This window comes from Balaenoptera physalus (assembly GCF_965194825.1).
Source record: "Balaenoptera physalus genome assembly, chromosome: 6".
Taxonomy (NCBI): domain Eukaryota; kingdom Metazoa; phylum Chordata; class Mammalia; order Artiodactyla; family Balaenopteridae; genus Balaenoptera; species Balaenoptera physalus.
Genome location: NC_138885.1, coordinates 4,867,707 through 4,894,281, shown reverse-complemented (window position 1 = coordinate 4,894,281; position 26,575 = coordinate 4,867,707). Strand labels below are relative to the sequence as shown.

Genomic DNA, 26,575 nt, shown 5'->3' with positions numbered 1-26,575 from the left:
AAAGACCTGGAATAGCCAAAGCAGTCTTGAGGGAAAAAACGGAGCTGGAGGAATCAGACTCCCTGACTTCAGACTATACTACAAAGCTACAGTAATCAAGACAATATGGTACTGGCACAAAAACAGAAGCATAGATCAATGGAACAAGATAGAAAGCCCAGAGATAAACCCACGTACCTATGGTCAACTAATCTATGACAAAGGAGGCAAAAATATACAATGGAGAAAAGACAGTCTCTTCAATAATTGGTGCTGATTAAACTGGACAGTTACATGTAAAAGAATGAAATTAGAATACTCCCTAACACCATACACAAAAATAAACTCAAAATGGATAGAGACCTAAATGTAAGACTGGACACTATAAAACTCTTAGAGGAAAACATAGGAAGAACACTCTTTGACATAAATCACAGCAAGATCTTTTTTGATCCACCTCCTAGAGTAATGGAAATAAAAACAAAAATAAACAAATGGGAACTAATGAAACTTCAAAGCTTTTGCACAGCAAAGGAAACCATAAGCAAGACGAAAAGACAACCCTCAGAATGGGAGAAAATATTTGCAAACGAATCAACGGACAAAGGATTAATCTCCAAAATATATAAACAGCTCATGCAGCTCAATATTAAAGAAACAAGCAACCCAATCCAAAAATGGGCAGAAGACCTAAATAGACATTTCTCCAAAAAAGACATACAGACGGCCATGAAGCACATGAAAAGATGCTCAACATCACTAATTATTAGAGAAATGCAAATCAAAACTACAATGAGGTATCACCTCACACCAGTTAGAATGGGCATCATCAGAAAATCTACAAACAACAAATGCTGGAGAGGGTGTGGAGAAAAGGGAACCCTCTTGCACTGTTGGTGGGAATGTAAGTTGATACAGCCACTATGGAGAATATGGAGGTTCCTTAGAAAACTAAAAATAGAATTACCATATGACCCAGCAATCCCACTACTGGGCATATACCCAGAGAAAACCGTAATTCAAAAAGACACGTGCACACCAATGTTCACTGCAGCACTATTTACAATAGCCAGGTCATGGAAGCAACCTAAATGCCCATCGACAGACAAATGGATAAAGAAGATGTGGTACATATATACAATGGAATATTACTCAGCCATAAAAAGGAACGAAATTGAGTCATTTGTTGAGACGTGGATGGATCTAGAGACTGCCATACAGAGTGAAGTAAGTCAGAAAGAGAAAAACAAGTATCGTATATTAATGCATGTATGTGGAACCTAGAAAAATGGTACAGATGAACCGGGTTGCAGGGCAGAAGTTGAGACACAGATGTAGAGAACAAATGTATGGACAACAACGGGGGAAAATTGCGGTGGGGTGGGGATGGTGGTGTGCTGAATTGGGCGATTGGGATTGACATGTATACAGTGATGTGTATAAAATTGATAACTGATTAAAAAATAAAAAAAAATAAAAAAAGAAGAAACAACAGGAATAGGGTAGATAACTGGACACTGGACGCTTCTATGGCAGGGACAGAGAGGGGCTAAACCCTGTAAAATATCAAGAGGTCATACATTACCCATCCTCGTGGCAAGGGAGACACTACACATGCACAAAAGGCTTCACAGGGTCAAAAAGGCAGGGGAAGCCAGACCACAGTAAGTCTTTCTATCTTCCTCCCCGATGCCTTTGTGATGAAATCCATCTTGGCTGAGGGGGTCATGAGACAAATTAGCCGTGGGGTCAAAACAATACAATTGGCCAAGAAGAACACAAAGACCCAGAAGACTGCCCCCTTATAAAGGATTTAAACTTCCTAAAGGTGCGCCCCTTGTGACTCTCTTGCTGAGTTTGCCCGTGCGTCTTTCCGCATGTAGTCTGCTTTTCTAATAAACACTTTTACTTTCTTCTATACCTTCTGCCTCCTTGTCAGATTCTTCCTCTCAAGGTAGGCAAAGGACTGGGGACTTAGATTCTATCCCGTGGTCTAGTGGTTAAGATCCTGGTTTCCATCCAGGCAACCTGGGTTCGATCCCCAGTCAGGGAACTAAGGTCTTGCTTCCAGTCACTGCTTACTGTAAGCTACTGCTCACTGCTGCGTGCATCCGAAATCAACCTGACTATCTAACCATCCCTGGCACTGAACTTGGAGCCCAGGGGAGGCTTGTGGCATCCCACGGTGTAGGGGCGAGTAGGAAACGGAAGCACGAGATCAACATCTCCCAAGTGTGCCCCTCAGGTGTATATGTGCAGGCACACACACACACAAATTCTAGAGTCAAATGAACTTTGAAAGCGCTACAATGCAGATAAGAAAATTATAGGCTCTGAGATGTTTAACCTGCCTTCTCCAAACTTATCTGATCGTGGATCCCCTTTTCCACTAAACATCGCTCACGACTAGTGCTCTAGGCTAGCAGTCTCCAACCTTTTTGGCACCAGCAACCAGTTTCGTGGAAGACAATTTTTCCACGGATGGGAGGTGGGATGGTTCAGGCAGTGATGTGAATGCGAGAGATGGGGAGCGCCAGATAAAGCTTTGCTTGCTCACCCGCCGCTCACCTCCTGCTGTGCGGCCCGGTTCTTAACAGGCCGCAGACCGGTACTGGTCCACGGCCCAGGGGCTGGGGACCCCTGCTCTAGGCCACACTCTGGGATGTGTGTTTCTAGTTTCGCTTTCATAATAATTGCCTTGGACAACCTCCCCATGCAGCAATTTCCTCACTGCTCAACAGAGACCAAATAAGCATCTCAGATCAGATGCAGATGGAAGAAACATGGTAACCTGATAGACCAGAGGTCAATTCTAAGCTATCTAATCAATCAGCTGTGTGATGTGATCACCACTTAGTAAACTCTGGGAACCCCCATTTATCTTATTTATAAAATAGAACTGTTGTGAGAATTAAATAGAACAATTCTTAATTAAAATGGCATTTCTTCTTTCTCTTCCTCATCTGCATCCTCTCAGCAGTGTTCTTTCAACTACTGACAGCAGAGGGTGGGTAGAGAGATGCCTAGATGACAGGTCTGGAAGCCTAGATCACCTAAATTAGTGTTTTAAAATGTACCCAGAATTTGTTTTAATCAGGTACAGTAAGACATGCAGACACAGAAATGACTGTCATGAAGGAAGAAATTTATACTCATGGTTCCCTAGAAATATGAAGCTTGGCATGTCACGCAGGGCCAATGGGGAAGTACCAGGGTTAGTCAGGAGGTGCAGGGAGTGGGGAAAGATGGGCCAGAGCCTTTACTGTGGTTTCAGTGGGAAAGTCAAGGCAAGGCGGGGTAAGCAGGCAGGATTGGCCAGTCTGAATCACTTCTGGGGTTCCAGGATGTAGAGGCTGGCCAAGTTGTCTGGCCCCTGACCCTGGAGAGATTAGGACAGGGCATAGTGGCACTGAGGGTGACAGCCAGATAAAGGGGGTGGTTGGAGGTATGGGCGCTGGATTGGCTAGCTTGCATTTGAAGAGCATGGGCTCTAGGAATTAGCTAGCCCTGGGAGGGGCATTCTCTTTAGTGTTAGCAAGGCCCCAAAATATAAAAGCATTAGGTAATACAGAAAATGAAAACATGATTGACACAATTAGTTCCTTGTACACTCAGAAAAATGGGACCTGATCCTGTTTCTTGATTCCCAAGTTGTCAACATGTCCAGAACTTAACTCAGCATCTTCCTACAACCTATTGGTCCTGGACTACTTACCTCAGTGAGAGCATCTCCATCCCCCTGGGGACCCAAGTCAATGCCTGGGAGTTACAGGTACCTCTCTTTTGCTGTCTATGAGCAGTTGCCCCAATGCTGGAAACTGATGACAAGTAGCCTTCGGTGACAGTGCCCTGAGAGACTGTTGCAACTTCAGAGAGCCATTATCCCCAAGGCCCTGCCCATTCCTGGAGTGGTCCCCAATCAATTGATGTGGAAGGATAAAGGCCTAGCCATCTCAGCCCAAGTTGACACAACTGTGAAGGGCCATTCCAGCTCCCGAGTGACTGGGAAGTTGGCCATGGCTGTTACTGGATCTGCATCGTATAGCTGGATCTCTCCCTTTGCCCACTACTGCCTCCTTCTTCTCCTTTCCTGGATGTTAATCCCCAAAGACACTCTTTAATAAACATCCTGTGCTCTAAATTCTGTCTGAGGCTGTTTCCCAGGAAACCCAACCTATGACACCAATCTACTACCAAGTTTGGGCAACACCTCCTATGCAACAACTTTTGAAGTTGACTTTCAAGTCTTGCCCCACTATTAGTGTTTTAGTTCATGGTCACCATCATATCTTGCTTAGATAACCACAAAAGACTCTAAGGAGTCCAGCTCCTGGCCAAAAACCTATGGTGATCTTTCAGGTCTGACCAAAGGCAATTACAAAGACTTTCACCAGGGAAAGGTGCCCTCTCCAGAGCAGGCCTGGTACACAGACAGCACACTGCAGTGTCTGAGGGGGATGGTGGTTACTCCAGCCCCCCAGCTGGCCATGATCCTACACATACCTGCATCCCTAGCCCAGGTGCCTCTATTCGGAGACCTCTTTATCTGGAGCCTTCAGCCAAGACCTTACTCAGGTGCTTCTGTTGAAATGCCTTATGGAGGTGGGGGGAAACCTTGAAGACACTTTTCTCCACTCTCACCCAGTACTCCTTAACCTTTCCCTGCTACCTACCCCTGGTGCCCCGTCCATAAAACGGCAGGAGCCTTTTGCTCTGGGCTCTCTCCGCAGTGAGACATTCTCCCCATCTGCGCAAATACGCCGGGAAAGGGAACATTGTGGGAGCCAGAGCTTTCTCCTCTTGATTACACTACCGCAGTGAGTGATTAAAGGCTTGGCTGTTACTCTCATTTTGGTGTCTAATCAATTTCGCCAACACCTGGCAGCACAGCACTCTCCAGCTCAGCTCTTTTCTTGATGGACTCTACTTGTTCTCTGAACAAAAATGACCTTTCAAAGTGAAATTTGCACCCAACATTTACCAAGATAGACCATATTTTGAGCCATAAAATGAAGCTTGAAATTTTTTAAAGGAACTAAATCATACCAAATATGCTCTCTGACCAAACTGAATTAAACTGGAAATCAATAAAAGATATTTGGGAAAATCCCCCCGAATTTGGAAATTAAAAATTGTCTATACTTATACCTTAGGAAACTCGAAAAACAGCAGAATAAACCCAAAGAAAGAAGAGATAGGAAATAATAAAGATAAAAGAAGAAATCAATGAAATTAAAAACTGAAAAACAATAGAGAAAAATCAAACAAAAGTTAGTTCTTTGCAAAGTCAATACAACTGATAAACCTCTGGTCAGATTGATTGAAAAATAAAAAAGAAAGAACATACAAATTACCAATAACATAAATAAAAGAGAACAGACTCTAAATACATTAAAAACATAATAGGGAATACTATGAATACTTTAAGCCCATACATTCAACAACTTGGTTGAAATGGACCAATTCCTTGAAAGATATTAAACTATCAAAGGTCCATACCCTGAATAAACCTGCATCTACGAAAGGAACTGAGATCATAGTAAAAAAAAAACCAAAAACCTTCTAACAACAAGTGCAAAGTCCTCCAGACCCAGATAGCTTCACTTTGAATTCTACCAAACATTAAAAGCAAAAATCTCTTTCTGAAAATAAACGAGGGAACAGTTATGACAATGTTAACTCTAGCTGATCCCTGAGCTCCCAGAAAACAGAGAAATCCCCTTCCTTTGGTGATCTTTTTGTGTTCTGAAAGGGCTAGCCACCAAGGACCGTCCTATTCTCCCATATCCTGAGATAAGACCACTTACACCCTTCTTTAGTGACTCCCTTGTTTTATAAAATCCCAAGTTTTCTCCCCCTTCTTTTTTTTTTTTTTTGGCTGCATTGGGTCTTCTTTGCTGTGTGCAGGCTTTCTCTAGTTGCAGCGCAGGGGCTTCTCGTTGCGGTGGCTTCTCTAGTTGCAGCACAGGGGCTCCTCGTTGCGGTGGCTTCTCTTGTTGTGGGGCACAGGCTCCAGGCATGCGGGCTTCAGTAGTTGTGGCACGCAGGCTCAGTAGTTGTGGCTTGCAGGCGCTAGAGCACAGGCTCAGTAGTTGTAGCGCACGGGCTTAGTTGCTCTGCGGTATGTGGGATCTTCCGGGATCTTCCTGGATCAGGGATTGAACTGGTGTCCCCTGAACTGGCAGGCAGATTCTTAACCACTGTGCCACCAGAGAAGTCCTCCCCCTTCTTTGAGACTTTCCTCATTAAAGGGCATTATCCCTATTGCAATCTCCTGAATAAAACCATCTCTTCAGTTACCTAGTGCATCCTGTCTCTGGTGGTTTTGGTGCTGTGGCTGGCATAGGGCCAGACCTTGCCCCGGATCCCTGCTTACTCCACACAGGTGATAAACCTCTCCTTCCTGGTTGGTGACCGGGGACCAATGGTATGTCTCTTTCCTGGTCCTGTGCTCTGGACTTGTGTCCATCAGTAGCATGATAAGGATTTGATTCTAATTCCTTCTGAGTACTCACTTGATTTCTGGTGCTGGATTCTTTGGATTTCATGGTCTGACCATTTGGTGATCTCTGTCAACAGATGAATAGTTTATAGAGACCTTGTTTCTGTTGAGTGGAAGATGGCAGAGAATCTGGTTTGTTAGTCTTCTGTTTGTCTATCTTAAATTCAAATCAAGAATTCCATGCCCAGCCAGAAGTGGATATCTCGACTGGTGAGTTTTGTATTTCTGTGGTCATGTTTGACTCATGGCTGACATTTTATAATTGAAGCTATACGTTTTTCTCTCTGTATGTCTGTATATTTACATGTTTATAATTCAGAATGGCCTTCCCCTCTCACTGTGTGCATGCGTAATATTTTCCTAACTCTAGATAATATTACCAAATAAGATTATAAAAATCTCTTAAAGAAGCTCTATTCTGATTGGCTTAGAAATAAACGTTTATATAAATTGAATATTCCTAAAATTACCAGAAGTTAAGAAAACTGAATCTCAAATATTTTCAATGTGAAAAACCAGAATTATTCTCATAGAAACTAACTCAGAAACATTTCAAGTATTCAAGTTCACATAATTTAGGTAAATCTTTCACAAATAAGACTAGCTTAATATTTGGTTTAATAAATAGAGCTATGTCTTCTTTGTGTTAAATAATTATCAGTGTTAAATAATATATGTGTAGATTTTAATTTTGCTTGGGTATGTTCTTCCTAAACTTATATGGGCTTACTGATTGTATAAGGTAGCATTACTTATACTAAGTGTTTAAGATTATAAAAAAATGTACATTTGTATTTAACCAAACTGAATCATTATCCCTATAAAGTTTCAATAGGAAGTACGTCAGCTTGAAGATAATTTCTAAGAGCTTTAAGTAACTTAACTGATAGATATTCAATAGATATCTAGATCATTTCAATAAAATAGACTACTGTATCATTGATTACTAAATATAACTTAAGTTTACGTACTCTTGCTTTTTATTTTATATGCTACAGAGAGACTATATATAGTTGGGTCTGTTAATCAGTATGTTTATTTTTTCACTTCAGGAAGCTGTGCTATAAGGGATGTAAACAGATACAGAAAGTTGTAAGGGAATTCTACGTCATGGTCAAAGCTAAGAGTTGATGGGTTTTTAAATAAGATTTTCAAAAGGAACTTTAGTATCAAATACTATACCGATAAAAAAAAGAATTTGATTTTCTGTCTGTTAAAATGACAAAATTTTCTTAGATTATTGGTCTGCTCTTTTTTGGTTTTTTGGCCTGCAGGATCTTGGTTCTCTGACCAGCGATCGAACCCGGGGCCCCCGCAGTGGAAGCACGGGCTCCTAACCACTGGACTGCCAGGGAATTTCCTATCGGTCTGCTCTTTTTTTTTTTTTTTTTAATTTATTTTTGGCTGCGTTGGGTCTTTGTTGCTGCGTGCAGGCTTTCTCTAATTGCGGCGAGTGGGGGCTACTCTTCGTTGTGGTGCACGGGCCTCTCATTGTGGTGGCTTCTCCCATTGTGGAGCACGGGCTGTAGGTGCACGGGCTTCAGTAGTTGTGGCGCGTGGGCTCAGTAGTTGTGGTTTGAGGGCTCTAGAGCACAGGCTCAGTAGTTGTGGTGCATGGGCTTCGTTGCTTCGCAGCATGTGGGATCTTCCTGGACCAGGGCTTGAACCTGTGTCCCCTGCATTGGCAGGCGGATTCTTAACCACTGAGCTACCAGGGAAGCCCTGGTTTGCTCTTAATAAGAGGTTGTAAAAGGTTATTCATTGCTTTCTGTGTAATCTGCTTACATAGTGGAGATTCTGTGTATTATCAAAATCATTCCTTGTGCTTTGTTGACTTTGTTATGCCCTTGATTATTTAAGGAAACAAAAGTTTCTTAGTTAGGAAAGAGCTAAGGTTCTTTACAATCATGCTTATTTTAGAAATATTTTATTAAATAGTTAGCCAAGTATTGTTCTCAGTAACCCACAACCCTATCTTAATCAGTGTTCAAATCTTCTGAAAATTTTTTGATATTTTGCCTTTCCAAAATTAAATCCTAAATGATGACTTTTTGTACCTATAACTGTCTTTGTGATTTCCCAGAGGGCCCCTGGAAAATCATAAAGCATTTGTTCTCTCACCTTATAAGAAAGACAAGTGCTAGATATATTTAGGTATATTTGATACTGATGAGTCAAATGGGAAGAGTTGTCAAGTCAGAAGAGTTGCATAGCTTTCCCTAGGTTAAATTTGAATGGGTAGGGACTTCCCTGGTGGCGCAGCTCCCAATGCAGGGGACCCGAGTTCGATCCCTGGTCAGGGAACTAGATCCCACATGCATGCCACAACTAAGAGTTTGCATGCCACAACTAAGAGTTTGCATGCCACAACTAAGAGTTTGCATGCCACAACTAAGGAGCCGGCGAGCCACAACTAAGACCTGGTACAACCAAATAAACAAATATTAAAAAAAATTTTGAATGGGTAAAATACTAATAATATAAATATTTCAGACACTGTATACTGTATGGAAAGTCCCTAGAGAATTGCCAATGTCCTTGCTGTCCATGTGTTTCTATTCATTGGAATCCTGGTGCCACTTTTCCTGATATCATACAACAGTATAGTGTTATCAGTCATAATTTCATTTACAGTTGAATAACACAGATTTGAACTGTGCAGGTCCACTTATACATGGATTTTTTTCAGTAGTAAATACTACAGGACTACATGGTCCTACCTACTACATGGTCCATGGATGGTTGAATCTGCAGATGCAGAGGAACCACGTATACAGAGGGCTGACTGTAAACTATATGTGGATTAACCCCGACATTGTTCAAAGGTCAACTGTATTTTTAAAATGTTAACTTGGTTGCAACTGTACTTCTTTAAATCTAGCATCTTGTAAGGGATTCATATCACTTACTTATGGGATTTTATTAATCTACAGATGTTTATCAATATACAGATGTTAATATACAGACCTGCTCCAGACTTATTGACTCTCTCTATATATATTTTTGGTATATTCTAACTGTATACTTGGCATATTCATAATATAACTTTGTCAGAATTATTATATGTTATATCTGAAGATTTTTTCCTCTGTCAAGATGCATCCTCCGTACAGATTCCCCTGCAAATGTTCATCCATTTTAACAAGTTAGATTTAACGTTAACGGCTTTCTTTGAGAATAGGGTTAATCATTATGTTTATAATTATGATGTCTAAATTTTTTTGATTGACTTCATTATCTTGTTTTGTATACTGCAGAAACAACCAAATTTCCTCATCCATTACATTATTCTTATTATGAATTCTCATCAGATCTTTCATTTTAATGTTCTATTTCTTGGATATACAAGAACCCCCTTTTGTTCTTACGTTATCTTTAACTCATAAATTGCCATTTAGTAGACTACACTTTGTAAAGTTAAATGAAACATCTGTAAATGATATCTTTTTCTCCCTATCTGACCCCTACAGAATTTAAAAACTCTTACTAAGTATTCTTATTTTCAGAGCAATATAATTATTTGCGTAGGTTCGGTGAGAATCTGTCCTCCTTGTTAACAAGAGGAATACTTGGAACATTGGCTATGCAACCAAACCCTTGCCTGGAATGTCATATTTGGGAATGATACTAGTTTAGTCAAATATAACCAGACACTTGTAAGGAGCTAAGGTTGACTTCATGGAGCCAATGTTCACAAAGCCCTCTTGGAAAAAGTGGCCTGATGTCAGGCTAATTGGGTTCCCAGCCTTACAGGTCAGTAAGGAAAGTCACTTTCTGGCAGGCTCAGGAGCTTTAGGATATTTTGGAAATATTTAGAAGGCAGGAATTCACCCAAATGTATAGGTGCTGCAGGTGAGATCTAGTGGGGAATTATTGGCTTGGCTTCCTAGCCACAGATGTACAATGTTCATAAACTGGAAGACTCCATATTGTCAAGATTTCAATTCTCCTCAAATTGATCTATAGATTCAACACAACCCACATCAAAACTGCAGGAGGATATTTTGTAGATATTGACAATCTGATTCTAAAATGTACAAGGAAAGGCAAAAAAAATTAGAATAACTAAAGCAATATTGAAAAAGAAGAACAGAATTAGATGATTCACATACCTGATTTTAAGGCATACTATAAAGCTACAATAATCAAGACCATGTGGTATGGGTAAAAGGACAGACCCTTAGATCAGTGGAAAAGAACAGGGAGTCCAGAAACAAACATAGATAGCTGGGTTTTGGCAAAGGTATAAAGGCAATTCAGTGGAGAAAGAAGTCTTTTAACTAAATGGTGCTACAACATTTGAAAATGCAAATGCAAGAAAAGAACTTTCACCCTCATCTCAAATCTTATAAAAATTAACTCAAAATGGATCAAAGATCTAAGTATAAAATGTAAAACTATAAAACCTTCCTAAAGAAAACACAGGAGAAACTCTTTGTGTCCTTAGGTTCAGTAAAGATTTTTTGACTATAGCACTAAAAGTATGATCCGTAAAAGAAAAACTATAAATTAGATTCCATTGAAATTACAATTTTTGCCCTGCAAAAGACACTATTAGAGAATTAAAATACAAGCCAGAGACTGGAAACAATGTTTGCAAATCGTATATCTGACAAAGTACTTCTACTCAGAATATAGTATAAAGAACTCTCAAAACGCAATAATAAGAAAATAACCCAATAAAAACTAGGCAAAAGATTCAGGCACTTCACCAAAGAAGATATAAATATGGCAAATAAGTATATGAAAGATGTTCAACATCAATAGTCATTAGGGAACTACAAATTAAAACCAAATGAGATATTATACACCTAATAGAATGGCTTAAAAAATTGGCAATACTAAGCACAGACAAGGATACAGAGCAATGGCAACCGGCATACTTTGAAGGTGAGAATGCAGCTACTTTGAAAAAAAGTTCGGTAGTTTCTTATAAAGTTAAACATTCATTTACCAAATGACCCAACAATTCACTCCTAGGTACTTACCCAAGAGAAACAAAACTTAGGTCCATACAAAGACTCATACACTAATGTTCACAGAAGTTTTATTTGTAATAGACAAAAACTGGAAACAACTCAAATGTCAGTTAGCGAACTAATAAGCAAACTGTGGAACATCTATCCAGTGGAATACTATTCAGCAATTAAAAGGAGAAAACCAACTATTGATATATGCAAAAACATAGATGAACCTCAAATGCATTATGTAAGGTGAAAGAAGCCAGACTAAAAAGACAACATGATATAATTCCATTTATATGACATTCTGGAATAGGCAAATCCATTTGGATGGAGAACAGACTAGTCAGGGATTGGAGGTGGGGAAAAGGGTTGACTACAAAGGGGCAGCTTTAATTTTTTGGAGTGATGAAACTTCTATATTTTGATTATGGTGGTCGTTACACGGCTGCTTAAATTTGTCAAAACTCTTAGAACTATACACCAAAGAGAGTAATTTTTACTGTGTATAACTTTAAGAAAAATAAAGAAAGAAGGAAAAAAAGTATGTAAGCAATTTGGCCACATCAACCTTCTGCCTGAAACCTTTCCATGGGTCCTAGAATTGTTAGTCCACATTTTCTAGCATGCAGCCACAGTCCGGTCTTCCTGTCTGCAGACGTATCTCTTGCTATGCTCCTCATTCCATACTATACGCAATTCCTGCATATTTAAAGCACCCGGCATGGCACCTAGCACAGATGCTCAGTCAGCACAGGTTCCCTTTCTTCATACATTTTTCAGCATTTGTTTATGTTAGCCGTCTCTCCCCAAAGCTCTTTCTACTCCTCATCACAACAAACCTGCAGGCATTAAGGCTCAGGCAACACCTCCTGCTGATGTGTTTCTCTGAACCACTTCTTCCCTGTCCCTGCCCCCCATGATAGGTTGGGCCTGGCACCCCTCTTCTGAGCTTCCTTAACTGTGCAGTAAAGACAAAGATGTTCAAGCCTTGCATATTCGGAAGAAAGGACTGGCTCCTGGGAGATCGACTTTAAGTCCTTAAAATATCCTGCCCACTAACAGTGTCTCTGCATACCTGGGGCCTTGGGACGTGACAGGTAGTTTATGCTAATATGACTTATGCTGGGCCCCTTGAGCTACACTATATTAGTGGCCTCTGTGGAGACTGGAGACTAAGTAACTAAGGTCAGTTGTGGATGCTGCATGCCTAAGTAACTGACCGCCAATAAAAACCCTGGACCTCAAGGCTTGGGTGAACTTCCCTGGTTGGCAATACTTCCTACATGTTCTCGCCATGTTGCTGGGAGAATTGAGCATGGTCCATGGGATTCCATGAAAGGGGACACCTGGAAGCTTGTGCCTGCTTTCCCCTGGACTCTGTCCTATGCACCTTTTGCCTAGATTTTAATTTGAATCCTTTCACTGTAATATATTGGAACTACAAGTATGACCACTTTTCTGAGCTCTGTGAATCCTTCTAGAGAATTATCTACTGAGAGTGGTTCTGGAACATCATCCCATTGGGTTTACTTCTATCAGAGCACTTATCATAATGAATTGACGCTGCCTGTCTCTCTCTGTGCTGTGATTCCTTTAAGGGCAATAACCTTGTACAATTTGTCTGCCATCTCTAGTGCCTAGCGCTGTGCCTGGAACCTGATGTGTTAAATAAATGTCTGATTGCAAGAGAGGCACAGCCTTCTCATGAGTCTGATTCCCTTCTGAGCCAGAAAAACATCTCCAGGGCTTGCAGAGGAATGTGGATGTAGCATGGGTTCTCTCCCAAGAAATCATATGACACTGACCACGTAGTGAGAACTGTCAGGTAGTGACAACTGTCAGCACGGGCAGTGAGAACCGTCAACCCCAGAAGCGTGAACTGAGAATTAAGCCTGTGAGACAACACATCCAGAATAGGAATTTAAAAAGCCTTAGCCAAGCAACAGCAGCGTGATAGCATAGCTGAGGGCTATGGAGGCTACAGGCACTTAGGGGGAGAAGAGAACACTGAGCAGAAAAAAGGGCTATGGAAATTCCACTCTGTCAACTACATTTTATTTCCAGAATCTGCCTTTAAGGAAAGCCTTCTCCAAACCAGGGTAAGTGACATTTCAGTGGAAAATGCCAAGACTGGATATTTAAAATTCAAAAGGTCTTTGAGGGACTTCCCTGGTGGCTCAGTGGTTAAGAATCCGCCTGCCAATGCAGGGGACACGGGTTTGATCCCTGGTCTGGGAAGATCCCACATGCTGTGGAGCAACTAAGCCCGTGCACCACAACTACTGAGCCTGTGCTCTATAGCCCGCGAGCCACAACTACTGAAGCCCACGCGCCTAGAGCCCGTGCTCCGTGACAAGAGAAGCCCGTGCACCACAACAAAGAGTAGCCATTGCTAGCCACAACTAGAGAAAAGCCTGCGCCCAGCAACGAAGACCCAAAGCAATCAAAAATAAAACAAACAAACAAACAAACAAACAAAACAAAAAGTCTTTGGAAACAAGGAGCGTCTACCTACAGTTCTCTGCTGGATTTCCTGGCTAATGTTCTGCCCGGCAGGTTAGCTGTAATTCCAGCCTCAAGTACTAACCTTTCTGGCTCTTGCTGACAGCTTTTAAAATGTTTAGCAATACACTTCATCACAAAAATCACAACAACAATAATTAAGTTTTGCTAAGGATCTTTTACTGGTAATTCTTAATCTTCCTTAAGAGGCAAACACAGCTCAATTCAACACACATATGTTTTGTCTTAGAGCCACAGACCAGTCAAACAGAAATACAATATGAAATAAATGCCAACTCACTATTGGGAACCCACCTTAATTCAACAGCCCTGACTAGGATTATGGAATTCTAGAGTTGATTAGAAAAGAGGTCAGACCTTAGATTTCAATGTCCTCATTTTGAAAACGGGGTACCTGGGACCCAGAAAAAAAGCCCTGTCTGTTGAATAAAGACAACAGTGACCATGCAAGTAGCTAAGACATTACTTCAATGTGTGAACGCCCCCAGTATGCTGCCTTTCCCTGCTGGGCCTGGCCCAGCTTCCACTCCAAACCCAGCAAACAGCCCCCCGATAAGTCACACCAATTCAGGCCTGAAGGTCTAGTCAGACATGACCTAGCTGGGCAACCTTGGGTAAGTTACTGCATCTCTCTGAGCCTGTTTTCATATCTGGATTGTAGGATAGCAGTGGATTTTTATGTGGTTAATGAAGTAACATGGAGACTCACACCTGGCATATACAGAAGATGCTCGACAAATGTACCTTCCCTTTCTTCTTCCTATCAGGTCCTCCTCTATGGCAGCCTTTCCAACAAGACTTCCTCAACTGAACCACAAATCCAAAGAAAATTATTTGAATGCTTATTTTCTCAGTTCCTCCCAAGGATGGCAAATAGCTAGTACCATTCCAGAAGAAGAGAAGAGAATTCACTCATTGCATATAATGGGGGTCTCAGGACATCAGGACTTAATTCTCTCCAGGAATTCAGTTGAGAGATGGCTCCATGCACTCACACAGCTGTACAGGGTTCATGTACCCTTTCATACCTCAAGGGTACAGGGTTCATGTACCCTTTCATACCTCAAGGGTACAGGGTTCATGTACCCTTTCATACCTCAAGGGTACAGGGTTCATGTACCCTTTCATACCTCAAGGGTACAGGGTTCATGTATCCTTTCATACCTCAAGGGTACAGGGTTCATGCACCCTTTCATACCTTCATACCCTCATACCACACTACCCATGCAGAGCCTCCCAGAAAAAGGCAGAAAGTCGAGGTCTGAGGGTTCTCATGTCAACTCTTCCAACATCATGTTGCTTTAAACCCTGCCCTGCCACTGCAAGGGCAGCTCTGAGCCCCTCAAGGAGAAGCCTTCTGGGCCTTAGCTTTCACCTTGCCTGCCCTCACTCCCACCCCACCGACATACACACCCACCCCACACGTTCATGCACATATAGCTGCTATCTCTCAAACCCATCCACGCTGCCTCAGTCCCCCCAGTCTGGTCTGGAGAGTCCCTGGATCGCAGGGGTGTCTAATAAACCCAGGCCTCTGCCATATTTATCTGCCTTACCCCTGCCCCGGGGCAGGAGGAAGAAATGGCAAGGCAGTCCAGGGAGGCACCACGGCCACCTCCCACAGCCTCTTTGAACCGGTTTGCCAGTGCTGACGTGGAGCAGGTATGCCCTCCGACTCTAGAAGTGGAAGGCAAGTCATTTAGGCAAAGAGAAGGAAGGTTCCTCTGCCAGTTTGCTTGAAGTCCCCCTTCGCTATTATCTAGTTCGGTTTTCTCGAATTAGGGGCTATTTAAGCACCCCAGAGAGGAGGGAAAGGCAAGTTTCAAGGGAACTGGGATGGGAAGGAGTCAGAGAGGCAGAATTCTGTAAAACTTTTAGTTGGAGGATACACCAACAGCTGGGTCACTCAACTTTTCTGAGTTTCACGTGTTTGTTTTGAGACAGGACAAATGAGGGTCATGGAGTGCTCAATGCAGGGGTCTGGGCATGCTTCACTTTCCTCTTCCAAACCCACGGACTTTACGGCAGAGTCCAAACCCTTTATCTGCCATTCCTGGTACTCTTACACCCACAGAGCTGACCTCTGCTCCTCCTCAACCTGGCCTGTGCTCCATCCTGGAGAGGTGCGGGCGGGGACAGGACAACTACAGCGGACGGAATGCGACGAGACAACCCTGCTGCCTGCATGGCCCCCCTGCTCCTCCCTGGCTTTGCTGCTCTGACCCGGGCACATGCAGACCCTCACCTCCACTGCCTACCTGGGGCTCTACGGCTTTCACAGGCTGCATCCCCACCCCCAACCAGAAGCATAATGGGTGAACTACCTCCCTGATTCCCAGGCAGCACCTGTCTTCCTTTACAGCTCTCACTACAGGGGCTCAAAAATAACTTGAAGGTTTCCAAGAAGTAAAATATAAAGATTGCAGTTTAGCAACTAATCAAGGGTCACCACTCTGGGCGTCCTTGCTTAATTAATATTTAGGGTCAAAGTCTTCTTATCAATCTGCACCCAGAATTCGGTCCCTGGGGCAGAAAGGGAGCACTAAGGGGGGCACACAGTGCCAGGGGACATCAGAGCAATCCCATCTCAGGGAAACCGCACTGTCTCAGAGGGTCCCTCTGAAGGGACCTCTAGAGCCCCTCCTCTGGCAGGGAGCCTGCCTCAGTCCTAGAGTCAGGACCAAACACACTGAATCCGGTCCACCCTTGGCCAGTGAGCCCTCTCCTTCCTCCTCTGATTTACAGAACTCAAGGAGCTGCAGTTCGGAAAGCCAGACCTGTGCCATCGGTCAAGAACAGTCTGGGGAAGGGAAACGGCGCATCAAGGGACCACATTCTGTTCTCACCGTAAACACTCAGTTTCCCAGTTGAGGACGCGCCCGGCTACAAGGGGGGAGGGGCCGACTAGGGCTCGGCTGTAACAGGTAGAAGTGGGTGAAAACGGGACGGGGGTGGTGGGAAATCAGAAGAAAACCCGGAAAGAGAGAAGGAATCGGAAGAGCAAAGCAATAGGAAGCCAGGAACCAAAAGATGGCAACAAGCAACAGAAAAAGTGCAGGAGGAAAGGACAGAAGGAGAGGCCGTCTCGAGAGGGATGGAGAGAAGGCGCTCGAGACGGACAGACGCAGGGAGCGGCGGCGCGCGGGGCGGCGGCGGCGCCCTTACCGGCGGTGGCCGAGCGCAGGCTCTCCAGGCTCCAGGAGCGGGACAGGGCGCCGCGCATGCCCCCGCTGCCGCCGCGGCCGCCGCACACCACGCCGCTGCTGTCCGAGTCGGAGCCCGGGGACAGTCCGGCGCTACTGCCGCCGCCGCTGCTGCTGCTGGTGCCGAGGTCCCCGCTCGTCTGCCCGCTCGACTCGCTCGGGCATTGCTGCGCCCTCGAGCAGGCGGGCCCGAGCTCCAGCCACAGGTTCGCGGGCGGCTGGGCCGCGGCGGCGGCGGGGCTGCCGGGCGACGGGGCCAGCGAGCCGGGGCCCGGACCGGGCGAGGGGCGTGCAGACGGCCGCGCGGCGTCCTCGGCCCCATCCCCACCGCCGCACGGCCGCCGCTCCGGGCCAGCTGACATCATGGGGCTCCGCTAAGGAGGCTCCCGGCCGCCGCCAACCGCTCGGGCTCTGCGGCTGCGGCGGCGGGGACCCTCAGCGGGCGCGGGGCGCGCGTGGCTCGGGCGAGGCCAGGCGCCCACCGGGCAGGGCGCGGCGCCTTCGCTCGCCGCCTGTTCCCGGCCGCCCCGCGGGCGCTGTGCCGCGGCGCCTACCCCGGTGTGGGTCGCGGGCCCGGTCGGCACGCGCTCACGCACGCGCGCACGCAGACCTGGGGCGGTGGCGGCAGGCGCGGCGCGCGGGGCCCCGGGCAGCTCTCGGTGCCCGCAGGGCCGCGCCCTGCCGCCGTTCTTGGCGCGCGTATGTTAGGACGGGCGCATCCTCGGAGGGAGGCAGCCGGCCCCCCGCAGCCACGGCGGTGAGTAGAACCGGCGGGCGCTCGCTTTTTCCCTCTAGGACCCAGCTCAGACTGCGCGTCCTTGCCCATCTGGGGCAGGAGTGTAGGCGGGAGGTCACGCTCAGCCCCGCGAGCCGGGTCGGGGAGCGCGCTTGGTCGGGACGCGCCCCTCCTCCCCGGGCCTGCCTCGGGGGCTGTGCGCTGGGAACACTCGGCACCCGCGAACCTCGGGACAGCCGGCCAGCAGGAGTATGCCGGCGGTGCTCTGCAGATTAAGAAGCCATCAAAAGTAGAGGCACGGTCCACGCCAAATGATTTTAGGAAGTGTCTGGGAAAGTCCAGTGACAGGCACGATCGAAAATGGGAGCCTTGACGTAGCTCCAAGGATTCTAGGGTTTTTCGAATTTTGTTGTCGATGCGGGGGAGGGGGGCAGGGATTAGGGAAGAGAGTTGCCTTTTGCTCCGACGCTCCCAGACACCCGTGAGCATTCTGTAGGTTCTTGGAGTGTGCCTAGAGGGAGGGTGAGGTACCGCCCCTGCTCCAAACAAGCGCGATCATCAGTGAGCAGTGTGAGAGGAAGTCCCAGTGAGGACTGACAAGGGCTAAGCAGGGCTGCTGATCATCCCCACCCCCAGCCTCACCACTCCTCCAAGCCCTCGGGAGCTGGTTGTAAAGTAGCAGACATATTAACGATGGTGAGGATGAAATGAGAGGTCCTTGCCACGCCCCAGCACACCAGCTGCTGTAGGATGGATGCTGGAACAGTGGTCATTCTCTCCTCTTCCCTCCATTTGGGGTCCAGTTCCTGTAGCCCGTCTCCTTCCCTAAGCCATGTGTGCTCCTAGCTCTGCATCATAAGGGACCCTGCCTCAATATCATCTCCTCTTCTTGCAGGCCCTGTGCTATCTCCTCATAACATCTCAGGGGGCTGGGACAATGGCATGCCAGCGTTTATGTACAAAGTACAAAGCTCTGTACAAGCATAAGGCAATACTAGTGTGTTGGAGGTTCAGTTGATGGGCATTGCAGGGTGACTCAGCCAAATCTGCACCTTGAAGGCCCCCCTCAGCTTACTCCTCTGGGGATCCTTCCTGACCATTCCTTACCTGGTATGCACACTTCCCACCCATGCCTCCATTCTTCGCTGTCCTTGGGAAGAACAGCTGTCCTCTGACACCCCCTTGCTCCTGAGTGCAGGCTTTCAGCAAGGAGAGTCACCGTCTGTGTTCTTGTCCGGTTGTCCTGTTGAGGCCTGTGAACCTAGCCCTTGGGGGTAGGAAGAACTGCTGTTGGGGGATGAGTCACAGATCAGGAGACACCCTCCCAATCCATCAGCAAGTCTGTGGGTTCTCCCTCCAAAATAAGTGTCCACGGTGTCCATTTCTTTCACTTTACTGCACCACTACCATACTGTGTTTGGAAGACAGCGTCAGTCTCTTGACTTGTTCCACAGAGCAGCCAGAGAGGGAGCTCTAAATTAAAATATAAATCATACCATGTCCTGCTACTGATTCAAACCCTTCAGAAACTTCTCTCGCAGTTAGCGAGACCCGCAAGACCCTGTGTGTTGGCCGCCCTATTCTCCACCTCCTGTCAGTGCTCCCTTTCCCTTGGTCTTTCCATTCCAGCCACGGTGGCTGTCTTGCTGTCTCTCCTTCCTGTCTCAGGGCCTTTGCACTTACTGTTCTTTTTACCTGGAATGTTCTATTTGTTTTTCAAGGTATTGGCTCCCCAAACTTCAGATCTCAGTAAATGTTGCCTCCTCAGTGAGACTTCAGTTATTCCTTTCCAGCACTTATTGTCATCTGTCAGTGGCTTGGTTATCTGTTGGCTGCCTCCCATAGACCATGCACTGTGAGGGCAGCGGCTCTGTACCACCACTGTATCCCCAGTGTGTGCAGAGCATCTGCTGCAGGCTAGGTGCCCGGGGAGTGCCTGTGGAAGAATGAGTAGGGACCTGAAACTGAGCAGGAGCCCAGCTAGGCAGAAGGGAGCACTCCTGCTCTCTGGGGTCAGGACTTTGAGAAGGTGTTGTGTGACCCCAAGTGGTGAGTGCCTCTAGGTAGCAGCAGCCCAGGCAGATCTAGCCTGTGTCAGCCAGCCATGCGCCATGCTTCCTCTGAGTCCATTTCTCTTTTAAGTTTTCAGTAGAGTCTTATTTGAACCAGCTATCCTGGTTTCAGCTGTACTGCAGGGAAGAGTAGAGTGTCTTCACTGAGTTCTGGTATGCAAAAGGGATCCATATTTCTTAAGACCACAGTGGTGATGGCAGCTGAAATTAACACTCACTACCCGAAGTTCGGGGAGTCTCAGGGGACACAATTTGGTGCAGTGAGATTTAGCCACCACCCCCGCCCCCGGCCCCCGCACCATGGGAAGTATTCCATTGTGTATGTGGGCTACTACTCAGCCATGAAAAAGAATGAAATAATGCCATTTGCAGCAACATGGATGGATCTAGAGATTATCACACTAAATGAAGTAAATCAGAAAGAAAAAGACACATACTGTATATCACTTATATGTGGAATCTAAAATATGACACAAATGAACTTATTTATATTATATTTATAATGAACTTATAAAACAGAAACAGACTCACAGACATAGAAAACAAACTTACAGTTACCAAAGGGTAAAGGGGGTGGGGTAGGGATAAACTAGGAGTTTGCGATTAGGAGATACATACTACTATATATAAAACAGATAAACAACAAGGTTCTACTGTATAGCATAGGATATTCAATATCCTGTAATAAACCATAATGGAAAAATAAAAAATAAAAAAATATATAATTGTATATCCATGGAATATTAAATATAGGTTTCAAAGGAAGGAGTGAGAAGGTAGCAAGGAATATGATTAGTTCCATCCCATAGAAATTCTGTGAGAGTCAACTATAAACTATTAGAAGGACTGCATCTTTAAAAGTCATACAAAAATAATCAAGTGTAGGATAGAAAATATAACAGATTATTTTATATCAATTATATAATTTAACTCTTGCATCTTTCATTTGTCTTTCACTTCTTTTTTTCAATTTAAGAAAGTATACTATATGATTTCCATGTGACTATTATTCTAACACTTTATATACTTCCCTTTTAGCCATGGATTCTAGTTGTCAATATCTCTCACATTAATATCTGTTAAAAAAATCATAAAATATAATCCTAATGGCCTATAAAAAAAAGTAAGGGTTCCCATATCAAACAAACAGAAGAGGAGAACCTATTTTAATTGGTTTGCAGAAGCCTCCAAAAGCCTTCAAAATTACGAAGTAGCTTCATTAAAATATTTATTGAAAAATGCTAATGAAAAATTAAAGACTCAAGAGGTATCTAAAAACAAAACAAGATAAAAACAGTAAGACTGATATAATTTCCTTCTTTCTTTTTTTTTTTTTCTTTTGGGCCGCGTTGCAAAGCTTGTGGGATCTTAGTTCCCTAACCAGGAGCAAACCCGGGCCCTCAGCAGTGAGAGCACAGAGTCCTAACCACTGGACCCCCAGGGAATTTCCAAGACTGATGTAATTTCTATTGCTCCCCTCTATCCTCTTTTATTTGAGTGCTCATCCTGGTAATCCCTGTCAGTAGTGACCAGAGAGGAAAGTAAAATTTCATGTCCCCTCCTGTCCAAATCCAGACACACTGGTTATTGATTCTTTCTCTCCCAGGGACAACTGTTTGTCATTATCTAAGTCTTCCTTTTGGCTGTTTTTGGGAGTGGCTCTAAGATCTTGTGAGGATAATATCTTCTGCACCCTCTTTAAGAACACCTCCTAAATCCAATTCAGTACGGCCAGAAATATTTACTCTTTGTTCCAGCTGAAACCTGACAAGATATTTGAAAGGATTTAATAACTCTATGATCAAAAATTTGGCCAGATTGGAAGCCAGTGTTCCCAGCCTGTTAGGACTTTTCTTAAGGCCTTCTCCCCTAAGCTAATTGTACCGAGAGAGGAAGAAAAATATTCCAACACAGGTGGATGGGTCTGACAGTCCTTTGATATCATTTAGGCAGCAATACAATTCTATGAGAAATTAAAAACAGCTGTCCTTGTTTTACAAGTCTAGTCCTTCCAGGATCAGAGGTGTGCTTCCAGAAACCACCAATCCTTGTTAACCAATCCTCAAACCTCCCTTATTCATCTCAAAAAGCTTTTCAATATTGGCCTTAGGAAACCAAAGTCCTTGGAGGAACCTGCATTATTTTCCTGTGCCTTTGAGCTGTAAATATTAACTCTTATCTAGGCCATTTCTTTAAAGTACAATCTTCAGAGAGGTAATTCTAGTCAGGAGAATAAAAGGGGGAAAGGTCATTTGAATTTAGACAAATGAAAAATCATGTGTCTTCTCCATAAATATTAGCAGAAAAAGCTTTAGCTATCTGAACAGAAGAACTTAACTTATTCCAACTGTTCTTTTATAATAGTAATTTTCACATCATCATACCTGTCTTGTAACTAAAATTTTAAAACGAAGCTATGAGGTCTCTGTTTGCATTTGTATAATATGTTCCTGTTTCTATATACATGTGTGGTTGATGTGTGTTATTTCCTACCTCTGGATGATATTACTAAAATTAATTTGTAAAAGAGCTCTATTCCGTTGCCTTAAAAACAAACAAGAACTTATATAAATTAAGGGTTGGTTATTCTAAAAACTCTCAGAAATATAAACTAACCCGCATGCTTTTCAGGTTCATGTGGTCCGAGAAAATATTCAGTATTAAAGCTAGTTTAAGTTCGTTGGCTTAATTAAAACAGACATGTTTTTAGAGTTACCAACATTGACTATAATGCAGATAAACAACTTTTATTCTACCTGGGCTTACTAGTCAAATTCAGGTTATCTCTGTTGTAAAATATGTCAGCATCGATGAAATCTGCTTCCACCCAAGATGCTGAATCAAGACTTAATACTTCCCTTCTTCCCTTTCTTTCCTTTACTCTGGCATTGGCCTGGAAAGATAATGCCATCGCCCATACCTCCCAGACCACTGCTAAAGGGAGTAACCTCTGGAATTTAGAACAACTTTTTATTTCAGACTAGACGATTCTCTTCCCATTTGTGCTAAAAACCTGACTAACCCCTTACATGGAAGTAAACACAAATGAGAGTATGCTTAGAAACCATTCCTTAATTCTTGGAGACACTGCAGATTCAGTTGCTAAGATACTGGCTGCCCGGCAAAGATCCTTATACTCTCTAACCAAAGTTGGATTATCTTTAAGCTGAGCAAGGAGATGTCTGTGCTGTGGCCTACACCACCTGCTGCACCTGGATTGACACTTCTGGGGAAGCTGAAGCTCAGTCACGTAAATCACTGAACAAGCTATTTGGCTTAAAAAGACCCTTCAATGGGGTCTTTTTTGGACTTATTTGATTTTGATTGGTTTGGGTCATGGGGACCATAGCTCCAAATGCTTTATGAACATTGGGAATTATCCTACTTATAATAATCATAATAACCTCTCTGGTGTGTTGTGTCCTCTCAAAAGCTTTAAATGCATGTTTGTGGTCACTAGCCACCAAGCAGATGATCTCCCTCAGACTGGAACACTGAAAAAGAAATGGAAGTGACCTACTTTAAAAATGTGAACCTGAAGTCGTGACCCGTGAATACCACAGATGTTCAGAAAAAAAAAAAAACCAAAAGCAAAAATCAAGGATCAACGAAAGTTGTGAGAACCATAGAGTGGTATAATTGAGAGTGGTGCTACTGCCTTAAATTTTGATTACATATCTCAGGCAGAGATCAAAGGAGAATTGTTAAAAAAAAAAAAAAAAAGCCCCAGTAAGACTTAATACCTGACCTAACTGCAGTTTCAGCCTCTCCCAGGAGTGGATTTTAAACCAATCAGTCTGGAATTTCCTGGTTAGTATTAGTGAGGTAAACTCCCTAAGATCCCTGCCTTTCCCTAAGGGAATGTAACCTTGCCTGAAACAATCTATTCTTTTACTTCTTTGTCATACCCTCTTTCTACCTATAAAAACTTTGCAATTTGTGCAGCTTCTCAGAGCACGTTTCTACTTGCTACGTGGGATGCTGTCCGATTCATGAATTATTGAATAAAGGCAAATAGATCTTCAGTTTTACTCAGTTGAATTTTGTTTTTTAACACAAGTTGCAGCAAATAGAGAACATCAATAGATAGATAGTAATTATTTTTTGAAAATGGAAGTTCTAGAGTTGAAGAGTACAGTAACTAAAATAAAAAATTCACTAGAGGGTCTCAACAGTAGGTTTGAATTGGCAGGAAAAAAGAACCAGCATACTTGAAGAGATTGATAGAGATTATGCAAACTGAAGAACATAATGAAAAAAAATGAACACAGCCTCAGAGTAATAAGGAACACTCCCCCAGCACCATTATCATTAGGTGGAAGGATTTCCTGGAGGGGGTTACCAGACAGAGACCTCCTTTCCCAGCCAGGAGCAAGTGGAGGAGCACCATTAACTGCACCAACATATGTATAATGGGAGTAGCAGAAAGAGAAGAGAGAGAAAGAAGAAAAACAAATTCAAAGAAATAATAGTTGAAAACTTCCAAAATTTACTGAGAAACAAAAATTTACATATCTAGGAAGCACAACAAATTCTAAGTAGGATAAATGGAAAGAGACCCACAAACAGACACATCATCTTAAATATGCTGAAAGCAAAAGACAAGGAGAAAATCTTGAAAGCAGCAAGAGCAAAATGATATATAACTTACAAGGGAACCCCAGAAAGATTAACAGCTGACTTCCCTGCAGAAGCTGTGGAGGCCAGAGGTGGTGGGATAATATTAAAAGTACTGAAAGAAAAAAACAAAAAGCCTCTTAATCAAGAGTCCTATATCCAGCAAAGCTATCTTTCAAAAACAAAGGCAGAATAGACTTTCTCAGATAAACTCGGAGAGAATTTGTTGCTAGCAGACCCAACTTACAAGAAATACCTAAGTTCTTCAGATTGAAAGCAAGTGACCCCAGATGGTAATTCAAATACACATGAACAAAAATAGAGCACTAGCAAAGGTAATTATGTAATTATAAAAGATAAATTCCTGTTTTTTCTCCTTTTTTCTCTTAACTGATTTAAAAACCAATTGTATAAAATAATATGTATCTAATGTATTGTTTGGCCTACAACATATAGAAATGTAAAATATCTAGACTATATCTGCTAATACTAGCACAAAGGAGGTGGGTGGGAGCAAAGCTGTAATAGCTAGGAAAATAATGACAGATGGTAGAGTAATAATTTTAACAATGCATTGTTGGGTTTGTAACATTAATAGATGTAATATATGTATAACAGTAATACCACAAAAGGGAGAAAGGGAATAGAGCTATATACGAATAATATTTCTATATGTTGCTGGAATTAAGCTAATATACATCTGAAGCTGATTCTAATAAGTTAAGATGTATATGATAAACAACAAGTTCTTACTATATAGGGAACTATATTCAATATATATATGATGTATACATATGTATAACTGTGTATACATATGTATAACTGTGTGTATACATATGTATAACTGAACCACTTTGCTGTACAGTAGAAATTAACACAACATTGTAAATCAACTATACGTCAATAAAATAAATTTTAAAATGTGCACGTTAAACCCTAGAGCAACCACTAAAAAGTACTCAAAAATATAGAAAATAAAAAGTAAAATGGCAGATGTAAATATAACTATATCAATAACAACACTAAATGTAAATGAATTAAACAATCCAATCAAAAGACAGAGTGTCAGGTGGATAAAAAGCACGATCCACCTATATGTTGTCTATAGGAGACACATTTTAGATTCAGACACAAATAACTTGAAAGTAAAAAGATGGAAAAAAGATATATCATGTAAACAGCAACCACAAGAAAGCTGGAGTGGCTCTGTTGATATCAGATAAAATAAACTTTAAAACAAAAGACACTAGGGGGTGGAGTAAGAGGACATGGAGTTTGTATCACAATGAGGGCACCTACCAGACTCTGGTGGGGGACCTTGACACCCAAGAGGATGGGAGGAATCCCCAAGCAACCGAGTAGGAAGTGGGGGTGAGTGAGGGGATAGGAGAAGTGGAGGTGGGATGGGACTGGTGCCCATGAGGGCTGGCTGGGGGAGAGGAAAGGTTCCCACACCTGGAGAGGCCCACTGACCATGAGGGTATCAACAGGGATGGGGAGAGACCCTCGGGGGTTGAGAGGATTGGAGGGGAACACAGCTAGTGTTTCCCCTGCCCACTTGGGCCCTGGGGAGCCTGCTGGGGTCCCAGGCCTGATCCTCTGTGCTCCATGGCCGCCTAAGCCCTGCCCCCAGACCCCCCAGTGCCTTATCTGGCCACATGGGTCCTAAGCCTAGACCCTGCCCCCGCCTAAACCCCTTGCCTGCCTAAGGCCTGCCCCCCAGAGCCAAGGCCTTTTCTGGACTTTTTTTTGCTATTGTGGTTCTGCTTTACCTTCTAGTTGTTCTCTGATTTATATTTTTATTTTTTCTAATATATCTGTTAGATTTCTAATTTTATTTTATTTTTTATTCCTTGTTATTGTTGTGTTCCAATTTTTTTTTTTTTTTTTTTTTTTGCTGTGCCATGTGACTTGCAGGATCTTGGTTCATGGCCAGGGGTTGGGCCTGAGCTCCTGTGGTGTGATCACTGAGTCCGAAC

General features: G+C 43.5%; 1 protein-coding gene and 1 long non-coding RNA gene across 7 annotated transcripts in view; one reads left to right on the top strand and one right to left on the bottom strand.

Moving 5' to 3' along the window:
- The window catches only part of ARHGEF4 (Rho guanine nucleotide exchange factor 4), a 270,049-nt gene that overhangs the window by 69,645 nt on the left and 173,829 nt on the right, over window positions 1-26,575 (bottom strand). For 2 of the 6 annotated variants that reach the window (XM_082465664.1, XM_082465666.1), the window contains exon 5: window positions 24,631-24,711. The exons of 3 other annotated variants lie outside the window; for them this stretch is intronic. In XM_082465664.1, coding sequence (XP_082321790.1) covers window positions 24,631-24,711 — 81 coding nt within the window. Of the gene's footprint in view, window positions 1-17,133; window positions 17,428-24,630; window positions 24,712-26,575 lie in introns of those variants that run through there. One more of the 6 variants, XM_082465668.1, reaches the window with a different exon arrangement.
- The window catches only part of LOC309662706, a 72,144-nt gene continuing 62,872 nt past the window's right edge, over window positions 17,304-26,575 (top strand). Inside the window, exon 1 of the long non-coding RNA XR_014264901.1 lies at window positions 17,304-17,377. This is a non-coding gene — a long non-coding RNA (uncharacterized lncRNA). The remainder of the gene's footprint in view (window positions 17,378-26,575) is intronic.